Source organism: Bufo bufo, chromosome 8 (genome assembly GCF_905171765.1).
Source record: "Bufo bufo chromosome 8, aBufBuf1.1, whole genome shotgun sequence".
Lineage (NCBI taxonomy): Eukaryota > Metazoa > Chordata > Amphibia > Anura > Bufonidae > Bufo > Bufo bufo.
Window position 1 is genome coordinate 56215315 of NC_053396.1, and position 20331 is coordinate 56235645.

The 20331-nt window shown below is 42.7% G+C and overlaps 1 protein-coding gene across 1 annotated transcript in view; it reads left to right on the top strand.

The window, feature by feature from the left end:
- LOC120978048 (cyclic nucleotide-gated olfactory channel-like) overlaps window positions 1-20331 on the top strand; it is a 332263-nt gene that overhangs the window by 103106 nt on the left and 208826 nt on the right. The window contains exon 3 of the mRNA XM_040406287.1: window positions 17828-18007. Within this exon, the coding sequence (XP_040262221.1) occupies window positions 17828-18007 (180 nt within the window). The remainder of the gene's footprint in view (window positions 1-17827; window positions 18008-20331) is intronic.

A 20331-nucleotide genomic window follows, 5' to 3' on the forward strand; every position in this document is an offset into this window, starting at 1 on the left:
CGTAAGCCTGAAAAGAACGCAGTTATGTTTGTCGGGAGAGCGGTACCAGAGCGGTGGGTGCAGACTGCCCCAGTGGGATTGAGCAAAACAATGACGTAGCAATGAACAGGAGAATGCAGCTTTGAGTGTGAGCAGAGTACAACACATGATGTAACAACAAATGGGTGAATGCAGCTTTGGATGTGAGTGGTACCTAAAAAACATGGTATGGGCGCAGCTCTGAGTATGGGTAGCGCATGAAAAGCATGGTATAAAGCAGACGTATAAATGCAACCTGAAAGTGAGCAGAGTATTGACGTGATGCGAAAGCAGACACGTGGACGCAGCTCTAGTAGTGAAAGGAGTGTAGGACAAGATGTGAAAGCAGACATGCGGACGCAGCTTTGGATGTGAACAGAAAATTAACTTGATGTGACAGCAGACATGGAAAGCGGCTTTGGTGGGGTATACGACCTGGTGTAGCAGTAGAAGTGTGAACACAACTTTGGGTATAAGCAGAGCATGAAATTTGGTATAAACGCAGCTCTGGTTGTGAGTGGAGCAAGGTGGGAACACCAGGGTGGTGCGTCCAGAGCATGAAAACGGAGTAACAGTAGCAGCTATGGCAGTAAGCCGAGTATACAACATGTAATAACAAGCGTGTAATACGGATCCGGCTGTCAGCTGGGGACGGAATGAGATGTAACAGCCAACAGGTGAATGCAGCTTGCATGGGAGACCAATCTGAGTGAATACGAACCAAGAGTAGAAAAGTGCAGGACAGTAAGGACGTGCGGATGCAGCATAAGACATGAAATAAAAGCCGAAAGTGTAAATGCCGCTCAGGATAACAGCAGAGCATGAAAGTGCGGCAGGGTTTTTAAGCACATGGAGCAGTGAAATACATGAAGTCTAAAGATGGTGGTAGCGGGGGAGGGGGGGGGAGACACATGGCAAGGAACAGCTACAGCATGAGGCCTAAACAATAACAGCTGCGTCCGATCTCCAAACGTGACATCACGTGCAGGCCGGGTAACTATTTTTACAGCAAACCGGCTGAAGTAACTTTACATACGAGACGAACGAAGCAAAGTGAAACTTGTAAGATTTATAGGAACTAACTCCTATTACCAACAAACAAAGTTGAAAAGAAATAGAAGTATTTAGGCCCAACGAGCAAACCTGAGGTAGCAGATTCTGAGGCAAAGACGGTTCCGACCGGCCAGGAGAGACGGCCTCGGCCCAACCTACTTACATAGTATGGCGCGTGCATACCACGGTAGCAGAGAGCAAAATAACAAGCTCCATGCTGCAAAGAAAGACTCCTACCGCCAGAGAAGCTAGTTTGCTAATGACACCCAGCAGCAGCTGTGCACCTGAAAACACACGCCTGGAAGTGAAGGTGTGGCTCGTATATGAAGAGCCTCCGCCCCTCCCACAAATGCAGGCTGACTAATCAGCCTTACCAACTTGTTATTGTAGGTTTGGGTGCTAATTTCTTTTGTTTGTTTACAGGATCGCCGTCTTCTTGTTTGGCCTGGATTTTAGGCCATTCTTATGTGTATTGGGGAGCGTTGAGAGCGGACGTGAGGAGGAGCAGACGGCAGTTAGGTTTCCGGCCGGAGGACTTGCAGGTCCGGTGGATTGGCGTGCGGGGTATGCTGTGGGGGCGTGTGTTAACTGTATTCCATGAATACGCTTCCCTGGATAGGTGTCCGGACATTGTGGTTCTGCATGTGGGCGGGAACGATTTGGGTGTTCGCCGCTCGAGGGATGTCATTCGTGATGTTAAGTTGGATTTGCTGCGTTTGACTGAGGAGTTCCCGGATTTGCTGGTCGCATGGTCTGATGTGGTGGCAAGGAGTTCATGGCGTTTTGCGAGGTCGGTGGATCTCATTAACAAGGCGCGTGCGAAAGGTGAACAAGGAGGTGGGGCGCTTTGTGCGGCGGCAGGGCGGTTTTGTGGTACGTCACCGGGAATTGGAGGTTGCTTCACCTCAATTCCTCAGGGCTGATGGGGTTCATCTTAACGAGATTGGGATGGACTTGTGGGCACTGGGGCTCCAGGAGGGTTTGGAGACAGCGTTCAGGGTGTGGCGGGACGCCCATAGGTGAGGTGTCTCCTATGTGCGTCGATGGCAGGTTAACGGGGGGTCCTGGAAGGCAATTCTACGTTTTATTAGGTGCATGACACGTTGGAACGTGCATCTTATGTGGTTTGGTAAGCTGAAAGCTGGGGGCTCCTGTCGGGCTAAAAGGCCTACAGGGGTAGAGGAAGATATTGATTCTGGAGGATTCGGTGCCCTTGGGTCGGAGAGTGCGGCCGAGGGTAAAAGATAAGATGTGTGGAGTGAAGATAGCAACTTGCTTGGGTTGCCTTCTAGGATCCTTCCGCAAAGTGATTGTTGGTACATTGTATTTTTGATGTTTGCATATATGTATATCTCATGTTTGCATTATAATGATGTTGGATAATATTGTTATTTATTAAACGGCTGCTATGGCCTTTCCACCAAGAATTCGGGTTTTGTGTGTTTACTGGGGGAAGGGAGGAGTTGTTGGTGGGAAGGGTCTGGAATGATCTTACCTCCTTAAGTCATTCAAAGGACAGGAATTTGGTAATGCTGGCATTCAGGGCCAGGACTCGCAGGCTGGTAGGGGGTACCACTAGTGACAGTGACCCAATCTGAGTGTGTACCATTAATAACCCCCCCCCTCTGTATTTTATTACTGAGCCAGTTACTTACCCACATTCAGACATTTTCTCCCAGTCCCGATACCGTGTCAAATGCTTTGGAGAAGTCCAGATATACGACATCCATTGATTCGCCGCTGTCAAGTCTAGAACTTAGCTCCTCATAGAAACTGATAAAATTTGTTTGACATGACCGATCCCTCATGAAGTCATGCTGATATGGCGTTATTTGCTTATTTTCATTGAGGTACTCCAAGATAGCATCTCTTAGAAAACCTTCAAACAGTTTACCCACAACAGATATTAAACTTACTGGTCTATAATTTCCGGGCTCTGTTTTTGGACCCTTTTTGAATATTGGCACCACATTTGCTATGCACCAATCCTGTGGAGTCCTTAAATATCAGAAATAAGGGTCTGGCTATGACATTACTTAATTCTCTTAGGATACGGGGTTGTATATCATCTGGTCCTGGCGATTTGTCTATTTTAATCTTTTTAAGACGCAGTGCTGCTTGGTAAAGACCAGAGGTGGTCAAAACATCGCTATTGTTATGATGCTGGTTGAATAAAAAGACCTAATTTTTTTTCACTAATTGATGAGTTCTGTGGATTTCAATGTATTTTTGGTACGTGATGGGACCCCCAGCCAGGATCTCTACCCGCGAGCACCACTACCCTTATTAACGGCATTTTTCCCATGCTGGGATCTGGAGTGCTGCTTACCCTGCAATAATATACTTCTTCCTAGGTCAGACAGGCCACTTTTAATGGGGGATGTACTTTTACATTCTGCATTTTATCTGACAGTTTATTTTCCTCAGTGAATACAGTAGAGAAAAACATATTTTATAGCTTTGCTTTCTCCTCATTGCTTTCTGCAACCCCCCCCCCCCTGTAGAGGGTCGACACCTTCAGATTTATACTTTTTATCATTTATACTGTATAATTGTAGAACATTTTAGGGTTAGTTTTGCTTTCTTTGGCAATTACTCTCTTGGTCTCTAGTTTGGCCGCTTTTATTTGTTTTTTACATAATTTTTTTCCTTATAGTTTTTCAGTGCTTCCTCGCTACCCTCCTGTTTTAGTGATTTAAATGCTTTCTTTTTGTCATTTATTGCTTTCTTTACAGTTCTATTTATCCACATTGTTTTTTTCTTGTTCCTTAACCTTTTATTCTCATAAGGTATGTACCTCTCACAATTATATTTTAGGATGCTTTTAAAATATCGCATTTTGTGGCTGTATTTTTATTTTTGAGGACTTTGTCCCAGTTAGTTAGGCCTATGGCTTCTCTTAGTTGGCTAAATTTTGCTTTTTTGAAGTTTAGTATTTTTGTTCCTCCCTGAAGAAACACTATTTTGAATGACAACTGGAAGGTTATTACTTTATGGTCACTATTTCCCAGGTGTCCCCCGACCTGCACGTCTGTTGTTCTGTCAGGTCTATTGGTTAATACTAAGTCCAGTATGGCTGTTCCTCTAGTCGGGTCCTGAACCAGTTGGGAAAGGTAACAGACAGTTGGGAAAGGTAACAGACATATTAACTATTGTATTTCTGTGTCAAGGATGCAAAGGAGGTGTTTTGCACCCCAAAATGTGTTTATGTCACCTACAGAATTAACAGACAGATTAACTATTGTATTTCTGTGTCATAGGTGCAAAAGAGGTATATGCACCCCAAAAATGGCTATAGGTCACTCACAGAAATAAAAGCCAGAATATGTATTGTATTTCTGTGTCACGGGTACAAAGAATTTGTATTTCACCCCAAAAAATGGCTATTGGTCACCTACAGAATTGACAGCCAGATTAGGTATTGTATTTCTGTGTCACTGGTGCAAAGGATTTGTATGTCACCCCAAAGAATGACTAAAAGTCACCGACAGAATTAACAGCCAGATTAAGTATTGTATTTTAGTCACGTGTGCAAAGGAGGTATATTGTACCCTCAAAAAATGGCTGTAGATCACCCGCAGACTTTACATACAGATTAACCGCCTCCGGACCGCCTAACGCAGGATCGCTGTCACGACTGTGACTGATCCAGACAGGTCTGGGAGGAGAAGGTCGCAGCGACTTGCTACTCGCGATAGCTTGTGAGTTTGCTCCGTGGTTCAGGGTATGTCATCTGGGTTTTGCCTTGTGAACCTTTTTGTCCTGACTGGGAGTTTGTAGGCATCCTTCTCAGGTGAGTCCTGTCTGCCACTCCCAGCTACTATATTAGTTTCACTTTCACTTGCAGTCATTGCCAGATATAGTCCTTACTTCCAGTTCTATTCTGACCTTTGAAGGAGATCGTTTGATGGTGTTGCTGTGGAGCTCTTGTCCGGCGTGGACTGTCGTGATTGGGATCGCCTTCTCGGCTCGTGACTGGATAAGTCTATCTTTGATATAGATTGTTTGTTGCTGTCTTCCCCTGCTGTTCTCCTAGACATGAGTAATGGTGACTAGTGCTCCCATCGGCCTTTCCCCACTCTAGTCTTGTTAGGGTGTCTGAGGGTTTAGGTATCCTGCTCGCCGCACGGGTTCACACCCCGTCTAGGGTATCAGGGCAGACAGGTGCCAGCTTAGGGTTAGTCAGGGGTGGCCATACTATTCCCATCCGTAGATAAGGGTCCCCCTTCCCCTCCGTCTGGTGCGACACGACTGCTGCTGGGGTAGCGGTCGTGACAATCGCATTCCGGAGGCGGCAGCCCTGCGCAGAGTCACACATATATGCGTAATCTCGCGAGACGCGAGATTTCCTATGAACGCGCGCAAACAGGCGCGCGCGTTCACAGGATCGGAAGGTAAGCGAGTGGATCTCCAGCCGGCCAGCGGCGATCGTTCGCTGGCAGGCTGGAGATGCGATTTTTTTAACCCCTAACAGGTATATTAGACGCTGTTTTGATAACAGCGTCCAATATACCTGCTACCTGGTCCTCTGGTGGTCCCTTTTGTTGGATCGACCACCAGAGGAAACAGGCAGTTCAGTAATATGTAGCACCAAACACCACTACACTACACCCCCCCTGTCACTTATTAACCCCTTATTAACCCCTGATCACCCCTGATCACCCCATATAGACTCCCTGATCACCCCCCTGTCATTGATCACCCCCTGTCATTGATCACCCCCTTGTAAGGCTCCATTCAGACGTCCGTATGATTTTTACGGATCCACGGATACATGGATCTGATCCGCAAAACACATACAGACATCTGAATGGAGCCTTATAGGGGGGGTGATCAATGACAAGGGGGTGATCACCCCATATAGACTCCCTGATCACCCCCCTGTCATTGATCACCCCCCTGTAAGGCTCCATTCAGATGTCTGTATGTTTTTTTACGGATCCATGGATACATGGATCGGATCCGCAAAACACATACGGACATCTGAATGGAGCCTTATAGGGGGGTGATCAATGACAGGGGGTGATCACCCCATATAGACTCCCTGATCACCCCACTGTCCTTGATCAACCCCCTGTCATTGATAACCCCCCTGTAAGGCTCCATTCAGATGTCCGTATGTTTTTTACGGATCCACGGATACATGGATCGGATCCGCAAAACACATACGGACGTCTGAATGGAGCTTTATAGGGGGGTGATCAATGACAGGGGGGTGATCACCCCATATAGACTCCCTGATCACCCCCCTGTCATTGATCACCCCCCTGTAAGGCTCCATTCAGATGTCCGTATGTTTTTTACGGATCCACGGATACATGGATCGGATCCGCAAAACACATACGGACATCTGAATGGAGCCTTATAGGGGGGTGATCAATGACAGGGGGGTGATCACCCCATATAGACTCCCTGATCACCCCCCTGTCATTAATCACCCCCCTGTAAGGTCCCATTCAGACATTTATTTTGGCCCAAGTTAGCGGAAATTTTTATTTTTTTATTATTACAAAGTCTCATATTCCACTAACTTGTGTCAAAAAATAAAATCTCACATGAACTCACCATACCCCTCACGGAATCCAAATGCGTAAAAAATTTTAGACATTTATATTCCAGACTTCTTCTCATGCTTTAGGGCCCCTAGAATGCCAGAGCAGTATAAATACCCCACATGTGACCCCATTTCGGAAAGAAGACACCCCAAGGTATTCCGTGAGGGGCATATTGAGTCCATGAAAGATTGAAATTTTTGTCCCAAGTTAGCGGAATGGGAGACTTTGTGAGAAAAAAAATATAAAAATCAATTTCCGCTAACTTGTGCCCAAAAATTTTTTTCTATGAACTCGCCATGCCCCTCATTGAATACCTTGGGGTGTCTTCTTTCCAAAATGGGGTCACATGTAGGGTATTTATACTGCCCTGGCTTTTAGGGGCCCTAAAGCGTGAGAAGAAGTCTGGGATCCAAATTTCTAGAAATGCCCTCCTAAAAGGAATTTGGGCACCTTTGCGCATCTAAGCTGCAAAAAAGTGTCACATATGTGGTATCGCCGTACTCAGGAGAAGTTGGGCAATGTGTTTTGGGGTGTCATTTTACATATACCCATGCTGGGTGAGAGAAATATCTTGGTCAAATGCCAACTTTGTATAAAAAAATGGGAAAAGTTGTTTTTTGCCAAGATATTTCTCTCACCCAGCATGGGTATATGTAAAATGACACCCCAAAACACATTGCCCAACTTCTCCTGAGTACGGAAATACCACATGTGTGACAATTTTTTGCAGCCTAGGTGGGCAAAGGGGCCCACATTCCAAAGAGCACCTTTTAGGATTTCACCGGCCATTTTTTACAGATTTTGATTTCAAACTACTTACCACACATTAGGGCCCCTAGAATTCCAGGGCAGTATAACTACCCCACAAGTGACCCCATTTTGGAAAGAAGACACCCCAAGGTATTCCGTGAGGGGCATGGCGAATTCCTAGAATTTTTTATTTTTTGTCACAAGTTAGCGGAAAATGATGATTTTTTTTTTTTTTTCTTACAAAGTCTCATATTCCACTAACTTGTGACAAAAAATAAAAACTTCCATGAACTCACTATGCCCATCATCACGAAATACCTTGGGATGTCTTCTTTCCAAAATGGGGTCACTTGTGGGGTATTTATACTGCCCTGGCATTCTAGGGGCCCTAATGTGTGGTAAGTAGTTTGAAATCAAAATCTGTAAAAAAATGGCCGGTGAAATCCTAAAGGTGCTCTTTGGAATGTGGCCCCTTTGCCCGCCTAGGCTGCAAAAAAGTGTCACACATGTGGTATTTCCGTACTCAGGAGAAGTTGGGCAATGTGTTTTGGGGTGTCATTTTACATATACCCATGCTGGGTGAGAGAAATATCTTGGCAAAAGACAACTTTTCCCATTTTTTTTATACAAAGTTGGCATTTGACCAAGATATTTCTCTCACCCCAAAACACATTGACCAACTTCTCCTGAGTACGGCAATACCAGATGTGTGACACTTTTTTGCCGCCTAGGTGGGCAAAGGGGCCCACATTCCAAAGAGCACCTTTAGGATTTCACCGGCCATTTTTTACAGATTTTGATTTCAAACTACTTACCAAACATTAGGGCCCTTAGAATGCCAGGGCAGTATAACAACCCCACAAGTGACCCCATTTTGGAAAGAAGACACCCCAAGGTATTTCATGATGGGCATAGTGAGTTCATGGAAGTTTTTATTTTTTGTCACAAGTTAGTGGAATATGAGACTTTGCAAGAAAAAAAAATAAAGAAAAAAAATCATCATTTTCCGCTAACTTGTGACAAAAAATAAAAAGTTCTATGAACTCACTATGCCCATCAGCGAATACCTTAGGGTGTCTACTTTCCGAAATGGGGTCCTTTGTGGGGTGTTTGCACTGTCTGGGCATTGTAGAACCTCAGGAAACATGACAGGTGCTCAGAAAGTCAGAGCTGCTTCAAAAATTGGAAATTCACATTTTTGTACCATAGTTTGTAAACGCTATAACTTTTACCCAAACCTTTTTTTTTTTACCCAAACATTTTTTTTTATCAAAGACATGTAGAACAATAAATTTAGTGAAAAATTTATATATGGATGTCGTTTTTTTGGGCAAAATTTTACAACTGAAAGTGAAAAATGTCATTTTTTTGCAAAAAAATCGTTAAATTTCGATTAATAACAAAAAAAGTAAAAATGTCAGCAGCAATGAAATACCACCAAATGAAAGCTCTATTAGTGAGAAGAAAAGGAGGTAAAATTCATTTGGGTGGTAAGTTGCATGACCGAGCAATAAACGGTGAAAGTAGTGTAGTGCAGAAGTGTAAAAAGTGGCCTGGTCATTAAGGGTGTTTAAGCTAGGGGAGCTGAAGTGGTTAAAAGACTAACACTGTCCCTCACTGCAGCTGCGTCCTATCCCTACACTAGTTAGAACAGAATGGCGGCAATACACACATAAACTGGCATTTATACAGGTCAGGTCACATGCTGCGCCGGCCAATCACAGCCATGCCAATACTAGGTATGACTGTGATGGCTTTCAAGTTCCCACAGCTTAAAAGCTTGTTGATTGGCCTTGCTGTAGCCTTTCAACAAGCTTTATTCAGCATCAGAACGCAGACTTCCGCTGCAAAGTCCGTGTTTGGGTTCAGGTGCCTGGACTCTGCAATGTTCGGTACGAACCCGAACTTTCCAGTTTGGGTTCACTCATCCCTAGTTCAAATCTATTGAAGCATTTGTTTCCTCTCTATGATAGTTTGATCCGCGAGCACAGCACTCAGTGACTGTATACATCTACAGTATATATTTGTTTATGCCATCGCCAAATTTTTTATATACATCATATATTATTCTTTATGTAGTATAAGCAACTTTAATTAGCACTTAGAATTTCTACAGAGTAGGGGCATTTATCCCATTCCTTCTAAACAACAACATTATATCATGGACCTCCTGAACATGTATTCAGTATTTATGTATTTCTTTGTTAATTTTATTATAGATTTTAGAAGAGATACTGTTCCAGAATGTATTATTTATACTATATTTATTATTCTTTATTTATAAAATATGCCTTTCTTATGGGTCGTACATTTTTTATTTTATCCTGATGATTTTATGTGTTACTATCATCTATCATTTTAGTCTCTATATTTTACATTAATTTTACCTTTTATTCAATGACATTTTAATTAAACTGCTGGATAGGGCATGCATATATATATATATATATATATATATATATATATATACACAGTACAGACCAAAAGTTTGGACACACCTTCTCATTCAAAGAGTTTTCTTTATTTTCATGACTATGAAAATTGTAGATTCACACTGAAGGCATCAAAACTATGAATTAACACATGTGGAATTATATACATAACAAACAAGTGTGAAACAACTGAAAATATAATATAAATCAGTGAATAGAGTGCCGTATAACATGACAGCGGATACATAGCATAAGTCTCTATGTGCGTCATACATCCACAAACGTATATATTATAAGAGAGTAGTGGATTCACGGATCCAAATTTTTAAGGAACAAAGAAAAAAAGAAAGAAAAAAGAAAAGCAATCAGGTAAACTAAAATAATGGTATCAATGCATATTTTCAAATACTGAAGTTCAAGGCTGAAAGAGCCTCTCGTGGTAAGGACACAGTCAGGTGCCGCCATCTCTCAATCAAAGAAGGGAGGGCTGTGATGTGGGGTTAAGGGAATTATCAGGTAAGCAGTGGTTGTTTAACATTTTCTATTATTATCCCTGTTAACACATTCCTAACAGACCAGCTATTAAGTACATGATAAAAAAATGGTGAGGGTCTAATGCCCCAGGAGCAACTTACCTAGTGCCGCTGGTGGAGGGAGTCACACAGGTGTGGACGCAGTCGGGAATAGACATGCGGTAGTACCGCTGACAGGTATAGGCGCCATGTCTGTGGTAAGGGGTACGGGGTTTAAATAACCCCGCGCTGCCCCGCTGTGTTAGCGCGCCTCCGGAAACCGGAAGTGCGTCACGTGGAACGCATACTATCGCCGCGATGCGTTCCACCAACAGGAAGTATGTTGGTGGAGCGCACAGCGGTACCAGCAGTCACTGAGAAGAAAGGAGGGTAGACAGGACAAGAGTGGTGTTGTCATGGGGTGTTTGTAATGATGGTGCATGTTATGTAATGATCTAGTTTTGGGCTGCATGGTAGAATGGAACGCATCTGTAGGAAGTGCTGCGTTCCAGCGACCGGAAGTCGGTCAAGGGGGTGTGTCGGTATACTGGGTTCTATGGCTACAAGGGTTGTGTACGGATATGGCGAATGGGGCATCCATGTCTGACAAGTATAACGGATAAGGGGATCAAGTGACTCCATATATACAGGAATACGAGAAATGAGGGGAAATGAAGGAAATGATACAAAAATGAAGAAGGATAAATGGTGTCCTAAAGAGTATAAGGGGCCATATTTAATTGAAAGGGTCATATAGTGGGTATGTCATAGTAGGGGCAAGAATAGGGACACCGCTGCTGTTATGGGAGCCGAGTCTATATGAGGAGTAGGAAAACAGTAAATATAATAAAGTATAATGAGGTATAATCAATGTGTAGAGGTGATGTATGTATAGGATGGGGACGTGCTATTGGATGTATCCTGGAGGTGATTGGTTGTATGGTGGACTATAGTAATTGGAGCCGACTATAATGGTAGAGTGTAGTGTGATGACGTCATGTGAGTTACTTAGACGGACATGGTTGTGAGATAGGGATATAACATACGACGTGGGTCCACAGTATGATACAACATAGAACATAAGACATAGGACTACATTGTGATACATAAAGGATACATTGCGGCACTAGAATGGTCCTGGAGAATCAATGGGCCTGTGAAGAGAGAAAACATAGGTAGTTAATCAGTGAACATTATGGTCGTTATAATAGGGTTTGTATCTCGTATTCCCTGTTTAGTCCCCTTGGTTCCATGCTTTCAAACTTGTGTATCCAGAAGGCCTCTCTTTGTTTAAGTAGTCTTTGTATCTATTATAAAAGGGGTGGGAACCCTACTCCAGCTCAAAACATCCACTGAGTGCTACAAGGGCTCTGCTTGTACATGAAAAGAATCCCTAACCTGGTGAAGCACCGTGGAAAAGAACATGGCAAGCGACACGCTTTCCTTTCAAGAGGATGAAATTAACTCCATCCTATCCAAAGTCACCCTCACTAGTGACTTTCTACAAACGCCTAGCTCTGAATTCAAGGCTAGAGACCTGGAAAGAGAATCCAGAAAACTACTAAGCTTCGAATTGCACAGCGTAACCATGGCCGAATACTTGAAGGTCAAGCGTATACCTCGAGGCTCCATGCTTTCAAACTTGTGTATCCAGAAGGCCTCTCTTTGTTTAAGTAGTTTAACTCTGTCGCCACCCCTTCTTGGTGTCGGGATGTGCTCTATAACCTGGTATTTTAATTGGGAGATGGAATGCGAGGCCTGGTTGAAATGGTGTGGAACGGGGAGAAGGAGATTTTGTTTGCGTATTGATGATTTATGTTGACATATTCTATTGCGGATGGTTTGTGTGGTTTCGCCGACATAAATGAGTCCACATGGGCATTTTAGTGTGTAAACAACAAAGTCAGAATCGCATGTAAAGAAGTCATTTATCAGGAACTGTTTGCCTGTGTATGGGTGGGAGATGCTATTGCCTTTTTGTACGTGGGAACATTGAATGCAGTGGTGACAGGGAAATGTGCCTTTTTTTGGTGTCCTTAGAAATGTCTGGCGGGGTATTCTGGTGGCTGAGCCAATGTCTGCTCGGACTAGTAAGTCTCGTAGGTTCTTAGGCCGTCTGTTACACATTAGGATTGGATTTTTAAACTCCTCAATGTCTGGATAGGCTCTAGTCAGCAGGTGCCAGTGGGATCTGAGGCTATTCTCCATTTTTCTAGTGCATGGATGGTAGGTGTGGACAAATGGAATGCGTTTACCGGTTTGGCGGTTGGTATTGCGGGGATGTATAGGATGTTTTATGAGATGTGCCGGGTAGCCTCTCTCTTTGAAGCGTTCCTGCATTTCTTTAATTCTCTTGGTCTGTGTTGGTTCTGTTTGCACAATTCTGTGTATCCTCTGAAATTGTGACATCGGGAGCGATTTTTTGGTGTTAGTTGAGTGAAAGCTTGAAAAATGTAGCAGGTTGTTCCTGTCGGTAGGTTTTCTGTATAAGTCGGTTGTGAGATTTCCGTCTGGATTTTTGGTTATTAGTGTGTCTAGGAAATTAATTGTTGTAGGATCAAAATGAATGGTGAATTGAAGTTCCGGTGTGATATTATTCAAGAAATTATGGAATGTGAGTAATGTTTCAGTTGTTCTGTTCCATATGCAAAAGATATCATCAATGTATCTTTTCCACAGTTGTACATGTGTTATGAAGTTGTTGTCTGGATATACGTAAGATTCTTCAAAGTCTGCCATATAGCTGTTGGCGTACGGGGGTGCCACGTTGGACCCCATTGCCGTCCCTTGTTTTTGTAGATAAAACTGATCTTGAAACAAAAAGAAGTTATGGTATAAAACTATGGAAAGTAGGTCCTTACATAGGGTGATCACATTTGGGTGTTTGTCTGTCTTCTGAAGTATTTTATCCACCGCTGCTATACCTTTTTGATGTTGGATGGAAGTGTATAGGCTACACACATCCCAAGTAACTAGAATGGTGTCTTTTTGTATGGGTCCGAGGTTTTTTAGAATGTCCAGGAAAGCAGATGTATCAAGTAGGAAAGATTAAGTTTTTTTAATCTCGGGGGTCGGTATTTTTTCTAAAAAGATGGATAGGGGTGAGAGAATGGAGTCAGTGGAAGCTACAATGGGACGTCCGGGTGGGTTGAGCAAATTTTTGTGAATTTTGGGTAGAGTGTAGAAAACTGGGATGATTGGGTGTCTGTTAGTCAGAAAGTTGGCTGTCTCTTGGTCTATGGTACCTTTTTCTATGTGTTGGGTTAATGTCTCTTAAATTTTCCCAGCTATGCTTGTGGTTGGGTTGTGAGGGTCTAAGTTTTTCATATACGTCTTGGTCATTTAGCTGCCTTAAAATCTCAGCTGTATAGTGATTTTTGTCCATTATGACCAGGGCCCCGCCTTTGTCAGCTGGTTTGAAGATGATGTTCTTTTGTTTAGTAAGGTTTTTGAGTGCCTGTCTGTCTAGCTGGGTGAGGTTATTTGTGAATTTAAGTTCATATTTTTCCACGCTCTTCCTGAAAGAGTGCATATCCTTCTGTGCCAATGATATGAATGTCTCTACTGGTGGTTGGGTTTTGGGTGGCATATATGTGCTCTTATTTCTTAGGGACAGTTCTTTGCTTGAGATGAGGGCATTGGGACTTTGGGGAATGTTTTTTTCTTTAGTAGTACTGAAGTGTGCTGTCAGTCTTATGAGTCTGTAGAATCTGGGTAGGTCCAGTTCTAATTGAAAGGTGTTGAGTGTATGGGATGGGCAGAAAGATAAGCCTTTTTCTAGCAGTGTCATGTCTGCTGGACTAAGTGATTGAGATGAGATATTGACAACCAATGACTGTGTCCTTACCTGTGATCTAGTAGTCACTGATGTTGACTGTGTTCCCTGGAGGTGTGTTCCTCTGTGGGATCTTCTTTGGCCTCTTGGTGGTCGAAATTCTGGTTGTCTTGAGCGGTAGTGTGGGTCCCGATTGGACCCTGAATTAGAAGAGTCGGTTGAGGAGGATCTCCATCTGCTATTGGTGGAAGTAGTGTCGGGCCATCGGTAAACTCTGCTTAAGCGGTAGTCCTCAGTGTCTCTGCGGAACTTGTTTCTCTTGGTATCCTCAATTTCTTTTCGTTGAGTTGCCAGATGGGTTTTTAGTTTTTCCTGTAGTTTATCATAATCTTCTTGTGAGAGTATCGCATTTAGTTGATCCTCCGTACTCTTAATAAGATCCTTGGTGTCTGTAATGGCTTGTTGTAGAAAGGATAATGTAAGCGTCATGATGTCGAAAGAACATTTGTTAAGTATATGTTCAAATTTGGAGCAGTACTCCGGGTTATCTTTGAAGAAAGTGGGTCTTGTTCGTATCCTCAAGCCTCGAGGTATACGCTTGACCTTCAAGTATTCGGCCATGGTTACGCTGTGCAATTCGAAGCTTAGTAGTTTTCTGGATTCTCTTTCCAGGTCTCTAGCCTTGAATTCAGAGCTAGGCGTTTGTAGAAAGTCACTAGTGAGGGTGACTTTGGATAGGATGGAGTTAATTTCATCCTCTTGAAAGGAAAGCGTGTCGCTTGCCATGTTCTTTTCCACGGTGCTTCACCAGGTTAGGGATTCTTTTCATGTACAAGCAGAGCCCTTGTAGCACTCAGTGGATGTTTTGAGCTGGAGTAGGGTTCCCACCCCTTTTATAATAGATACAAAGACTACTTAAACAAAGAGAGGCCTTCTGGATACACAAGTTTGAAAGCATGGAACCAAGGGGACTAAACAGGGAATACGAGATACAAACCCTATTATAACGACCATAATGTTCACTGATTAACTACCTATGTTTTCTCTCTTCACAGGCCCATTGATTCTCCAGGACCACTCTAGTGCCGCAATGTATCCTTTATGTATCACAATGTAGTCCTATGTCTTATGTTCTATGTTGTATCATACTGTGGACCCACGTCGTATGTTATATCCCTATCTCACAACCATGTCCGTCTAAGTAACTCACATGACGTCATCACACTACACTCTACCATTATAGTCGGCTCCAATTACTATAGTCCACCATACAACCAATCACCTCCAGGATACATCCAATAGCACGTCCCCATCCTATACATACATCACCTCTACACATTGATTATACCTCATTATACTTTATTATATTTACTGTTTTCCTACTCCTCATATAGACTCGGCTCCCATAACAGCAGCGGTGTCCCTATTCTTGCCCCTACTATGACATACCCACTATATGACCCTTTCAATTAAATATGGCCCCTTATACTCTTTAGGACACCATTTATCCTTCTTCATTTTTGTATCATTTCCTTCATTTCCCCTCATTTCTCGTATTCCTGTATATATGGAGTCACTTGATCCCCTTATCCGTTATACTTGTCAGACCTGGATGCCCCATTCGCCATATCCGTATACAACCCTTGTAGCCATAGAACCCAGTATACCGACACACCCCCATGACCGACTTCCGGTCGCTGGAACGCAGCACTTCCTACAGATGCGTTCCATTCTACCATGCAGCCCAAAACTAGATCATTACATAACATGCACCATCATTACAAACACCCCATGACAACACCACTCCTGTCCTGTCTACCCTCCTTTCTTCTCAGTGACTGCTGGTACCGCTGTGCGCTCCAACAACATACTTCCTGTTGGTGGAATGCATCGCGGCGATAGTATGCGTTCCACGTGACGCACTTCCTTTTTCCGGAGGCGTGCTAACACGGCGGGGCAGCGCGGGGTTATTTAAACCCCGTACCCCTTACCACAGACATGGCGCCTATACCTGTCAGCGGTACTACCGCATGTCTATTCCCGACTGCGTCCACACCTGTGTGACTCCCTCCACCAGCGGCACTAGGTAAGTTGCTCCTGGGGCATTAGACCCTCACCATTTTTTTATCATGTACTTAATAGCTGGTCTGTTAGGAATGTGTTAACAGTGATAATAATAGAAAATGTTAAACAACCACTGCTTACCTGATAATTCCCTTAACCCCACATCACAGCCCTCCCTTCTTTGATTGAGAGATGGCGGCACCTGACTGTGTCCTTACCACGAGAGGCTCTTTCAGCCTTGAACTTCAGTATTTGAAAATATGCATTGATACCATTATTTTAGTTTACCTGATTGCTTTTCTTTTTTCTTTCTTTTTTTCTTTTTTTTTTTGTTCCTTAAAAATTTGGATCCGTGAATCCACTACTCTCTTATAATATATACGTTTGTGGATGTATGACGCACATAGAGACTTATGCTATGTATCCGCTGTCATGTTATACGGCACTCTATTCACTGATTTATATTATATCTATATTTATTTTTGCTGCAGTCTGATGAAGGCACGGAGGTGCCGAAACGTCACTCCGCAGCAGCAAATACCGTTGATAAGCAAATAAAACAAATTGCACCAAATACGACTTGGCTGGAGTCTTTGTATCTATTATAAAAGGGGTGGGAATCCTACTCCAGCTCAAAACATCCACTGAGTGCTACAAGGGCTCTGCTTGTACAACTGAAAATATGTAATATTCTAGGTTCTTCAAAGTAGCCACCTTTTGCTTTGATTACTGCTTTGCACACTCTTGGCATTCTCTTGATGAGCTTCAAGAGGTAGTCCCCTGAAATGGTTTTCACTTCACAGGTGTGCCCTGTCAGGTTTAATAAGTGGGATTTCTTGCCTTATAAATGGGGTTGGGACCATCAGTGGCATTGAGGAGAAGTCAGGTGGATACACAGCTGATAGTCCTACTGAATAGACTGTTAGAATTTGTATTATGGCAAGAAAAAAGCAGCTAAGTAAAGAAAAATGAGTGGCCATCATTACTTTAAGAAATGAAGGTCAGTCAGTCAGCTGAAAAATTGGGAAAACTTTGAAAGTAAGGGCTATTTGACCATGAAGGAGAGTGATGGGGTGCTGTGCCAGATGACCTGGCCTCCACAGTCACCGGACCTGAACCCAATCGAGATGGTTTGGGGTGAGCTAGACCACAGAGTGAAGGCAAAAGGGCCAACAAGTGCTAAGCATCTCTGGGAACTCCTTCAAGACTGTTGGAAGACCATTTCAGGGAACTACCTCTTGAAGCTCATCAAGAGAATGCCAAGAGTGTGCAAAGCAGTAATCAAAGCAAAAGGTTTCTAATTTGAAGAACCTAGAATATGACATATTTTCAGTTGTTTCACACTTGTTTGTTATGTATATAATTCCACATGTGTTAATTCATAGTTTTGATGCCTTCATAGTCATGAAAATAAAGAAAACTCTTTGAATGAGATGTGTCCAAACTTTTGGTCTGTACTGTATATATACTGTACATATATATATATATATATATATAAATATTAATATATATATATATATATACATATGTGTATAGATGTTAATAACCACCACATGCACTGTCCTATGGGTACCATATTACCTTTAATTAGGTTTAATTAAGTTCCTTTACATATACATGATTATTGTGATGCTGACAACAACTAAGCAGTCTGTTAATTGTTCTCAGGATAGTGCGCTTAGTAGTGGTCTTACGAGAATGGGCCCACAGAAGCCTGCATGATCAAGAACAAAGACCTGATTCCTTTCTGGACAGATTTCGAGGACCTGAACTTCAAAACACAGAAGGTAATTCTGGAAAAGAGAAACAAGATCCAGGCACAAATGCTCAAAACAAGAGAAGTCACCAGTAAGTTACAAACTCACTTTATAGATATTTAGTAATTGCAGTCAGTGTCTGTATATCTTCAGTGGAGGACCTTCTCTACATCACTAATATGCCAATGACCTCATCAAAAAAATACAAGCCCTGACTGTCTGTTTTTCTCAACAGTAGACTCCTGGGAACAATTTTGTTGGCTTCATACACAAAACATTGTTTTCTGTCATTGTTTTCTCCTTCCCTGGTATTTTTATTTACCTTTTTTTAAAATCTGATTAAAATGAATTAAAATTCTGACCAGCAGAAAGAATAAATTGAAAAGTGGAAAAAAAAACATCCTATAAAACAAAAAAGTCCATAAAGTGTTACCGGTAATTTAGTAGCCATGCAATTCAGACGAGGGTTTCAGACGAACGCCTGTCATCCTTCATCATAGCATTGCATATGGTGTGAAGACAAACATACTTAGGCTGAGTTCACATCAGCGTTCAGCCTTTCCGTTCTCCTGCTCTGTTATAGGAGCAGGAGAGCGGAAAGGACGGATTCGGCACATAACGGAGCCTACGGACTCCATAGACTATAATGGGGTCCGTTAGGTTTCCGCTCAGAAGATGATTTTGGAGCGGAGACAAAAGTCCTGCACACACAACTTTTGTCTCCGCTCCAAAATCATCTTCTGAGCGGAAACCTAATGGACCCCATTATAGTCTATGGGGTCCGTAGGCTCTGTTCGGCTCAGTTATGTGCTGAATCCGTCCTTTCTGTTCTCCTGTTCCTATAACGAAGCAGGAGAATGGAAAGGCTGAACGCTGATGTGAACTCAGCCTTAAAGAGGACCTTTGATCAATCCTGACTTGCCTGTTTTGGAAGCTTCATGCATTATATAGTAACATAGTAACATAGTTTATAAGTCTGAAAAATAGACATCTGTCCATCTAGTTCAGCCTGTTATCCTGCAAGTTGATCTAGAGGAAGGCAAAAAAAATACCTGTGAGGTAGAAGCCATATTCCCCCGCTTTAGGGGAAAAAAATACTTCCCGACTCCAATCAGGCAATCAGACTAACTTGATCAATGACCCCTCTCTAGTAGCTATAGCCTGTAATATTATTACACTGCAGAAATACATCCAGGCCTCTCTTGAGCTATTTTAGTGAACTCATCACCACCTCCTCAGGCAGAGAGTTCCATAGTCTCACTGCTCTTACCGCAAAGAATCTTCTTCTATGTTTGTGTACAAACCTTCTTTCCTCCACTCCAGACGCAGTGGATGTCCCCTCATCACACTCATAGTCCTGGGGATAAATAGATTATGGGAGGGATCTCTTTACTGACCCTAGATATATTTCTTACATAGTTATTAGATCTCCCCTTAGTCGCCTTTTTCCTAAAGTGAATAACCCTAATTTTGATCATATTTCAGGGTACTGTAGTCCACCCATTCCAGTTATTACTTTAGTTGCCCTCCTCTGTACCCTCTCCAGCTCTGCTATGTCTGCCTTTTTCACAGGAGCCCAGAACTGTACACAATACTCCATGTGTGGTCTGACAAGTGATTTGTAAAGTGGTAGGACTATGTTCTCATTATGTGCATCTATGCCCCATTTGATGCAACCCATTATTTTATTGGCCTTGGCAGCAGCTGCCTGACACTGGTTTCTACAGCTTAGTTTGCTGTTCACTAAAATTTCTAGGACCTTTTCCATGTCAGTGTTACCCAGTGTTTTACCATTTAGTATGTACTGGTGTGGTGGCATGTATTTTTTTCCCATGTGCATATCCTTACATTTAAAGGAATTTGTAATGTAGATGGGCATTCATACACTTGGAATCACATAGGGATATTCTTTTAAAATTTATTACACGCTGAATACAATAGTCAATAAATTGGTAAGAACAATATAAAAAAAGATAAAAAAAATTTAAATACAAAACCGCCATGAACGCTAAGAATGGTCATCCAGTATAATAACTTGGTGCTGGAGGCTGATAACTTAGATGATGTAGGGAGACTCCATTATTAGGGGAACAGATAGGGCAATCTGTCACAAAGACCGTGATCGCCGAACAGTGTGCTGTCTTCCTGGCGCTAGAGTTCGACACATTGCGGATCAAGTTGACAGATTACTGGGAGAGGCTGGAGAAGATCCAGCGGTCATGGTCCATATCAGAACCAATGACAAAGTTAGAGGTAGGTGGAGAGTTCTTAAAAATGATTTCAGGGATTTAGGTCAAAAGCTTAGGGCAAGGACCTCAAAGGTAGTATTTTCTGAAATACTGCCTGTACCACGGGCCACACAAGAAAGGCAGCGGGAGATTAGGGAGATTAACAAGTGGCTCAAAAACTGGTGTA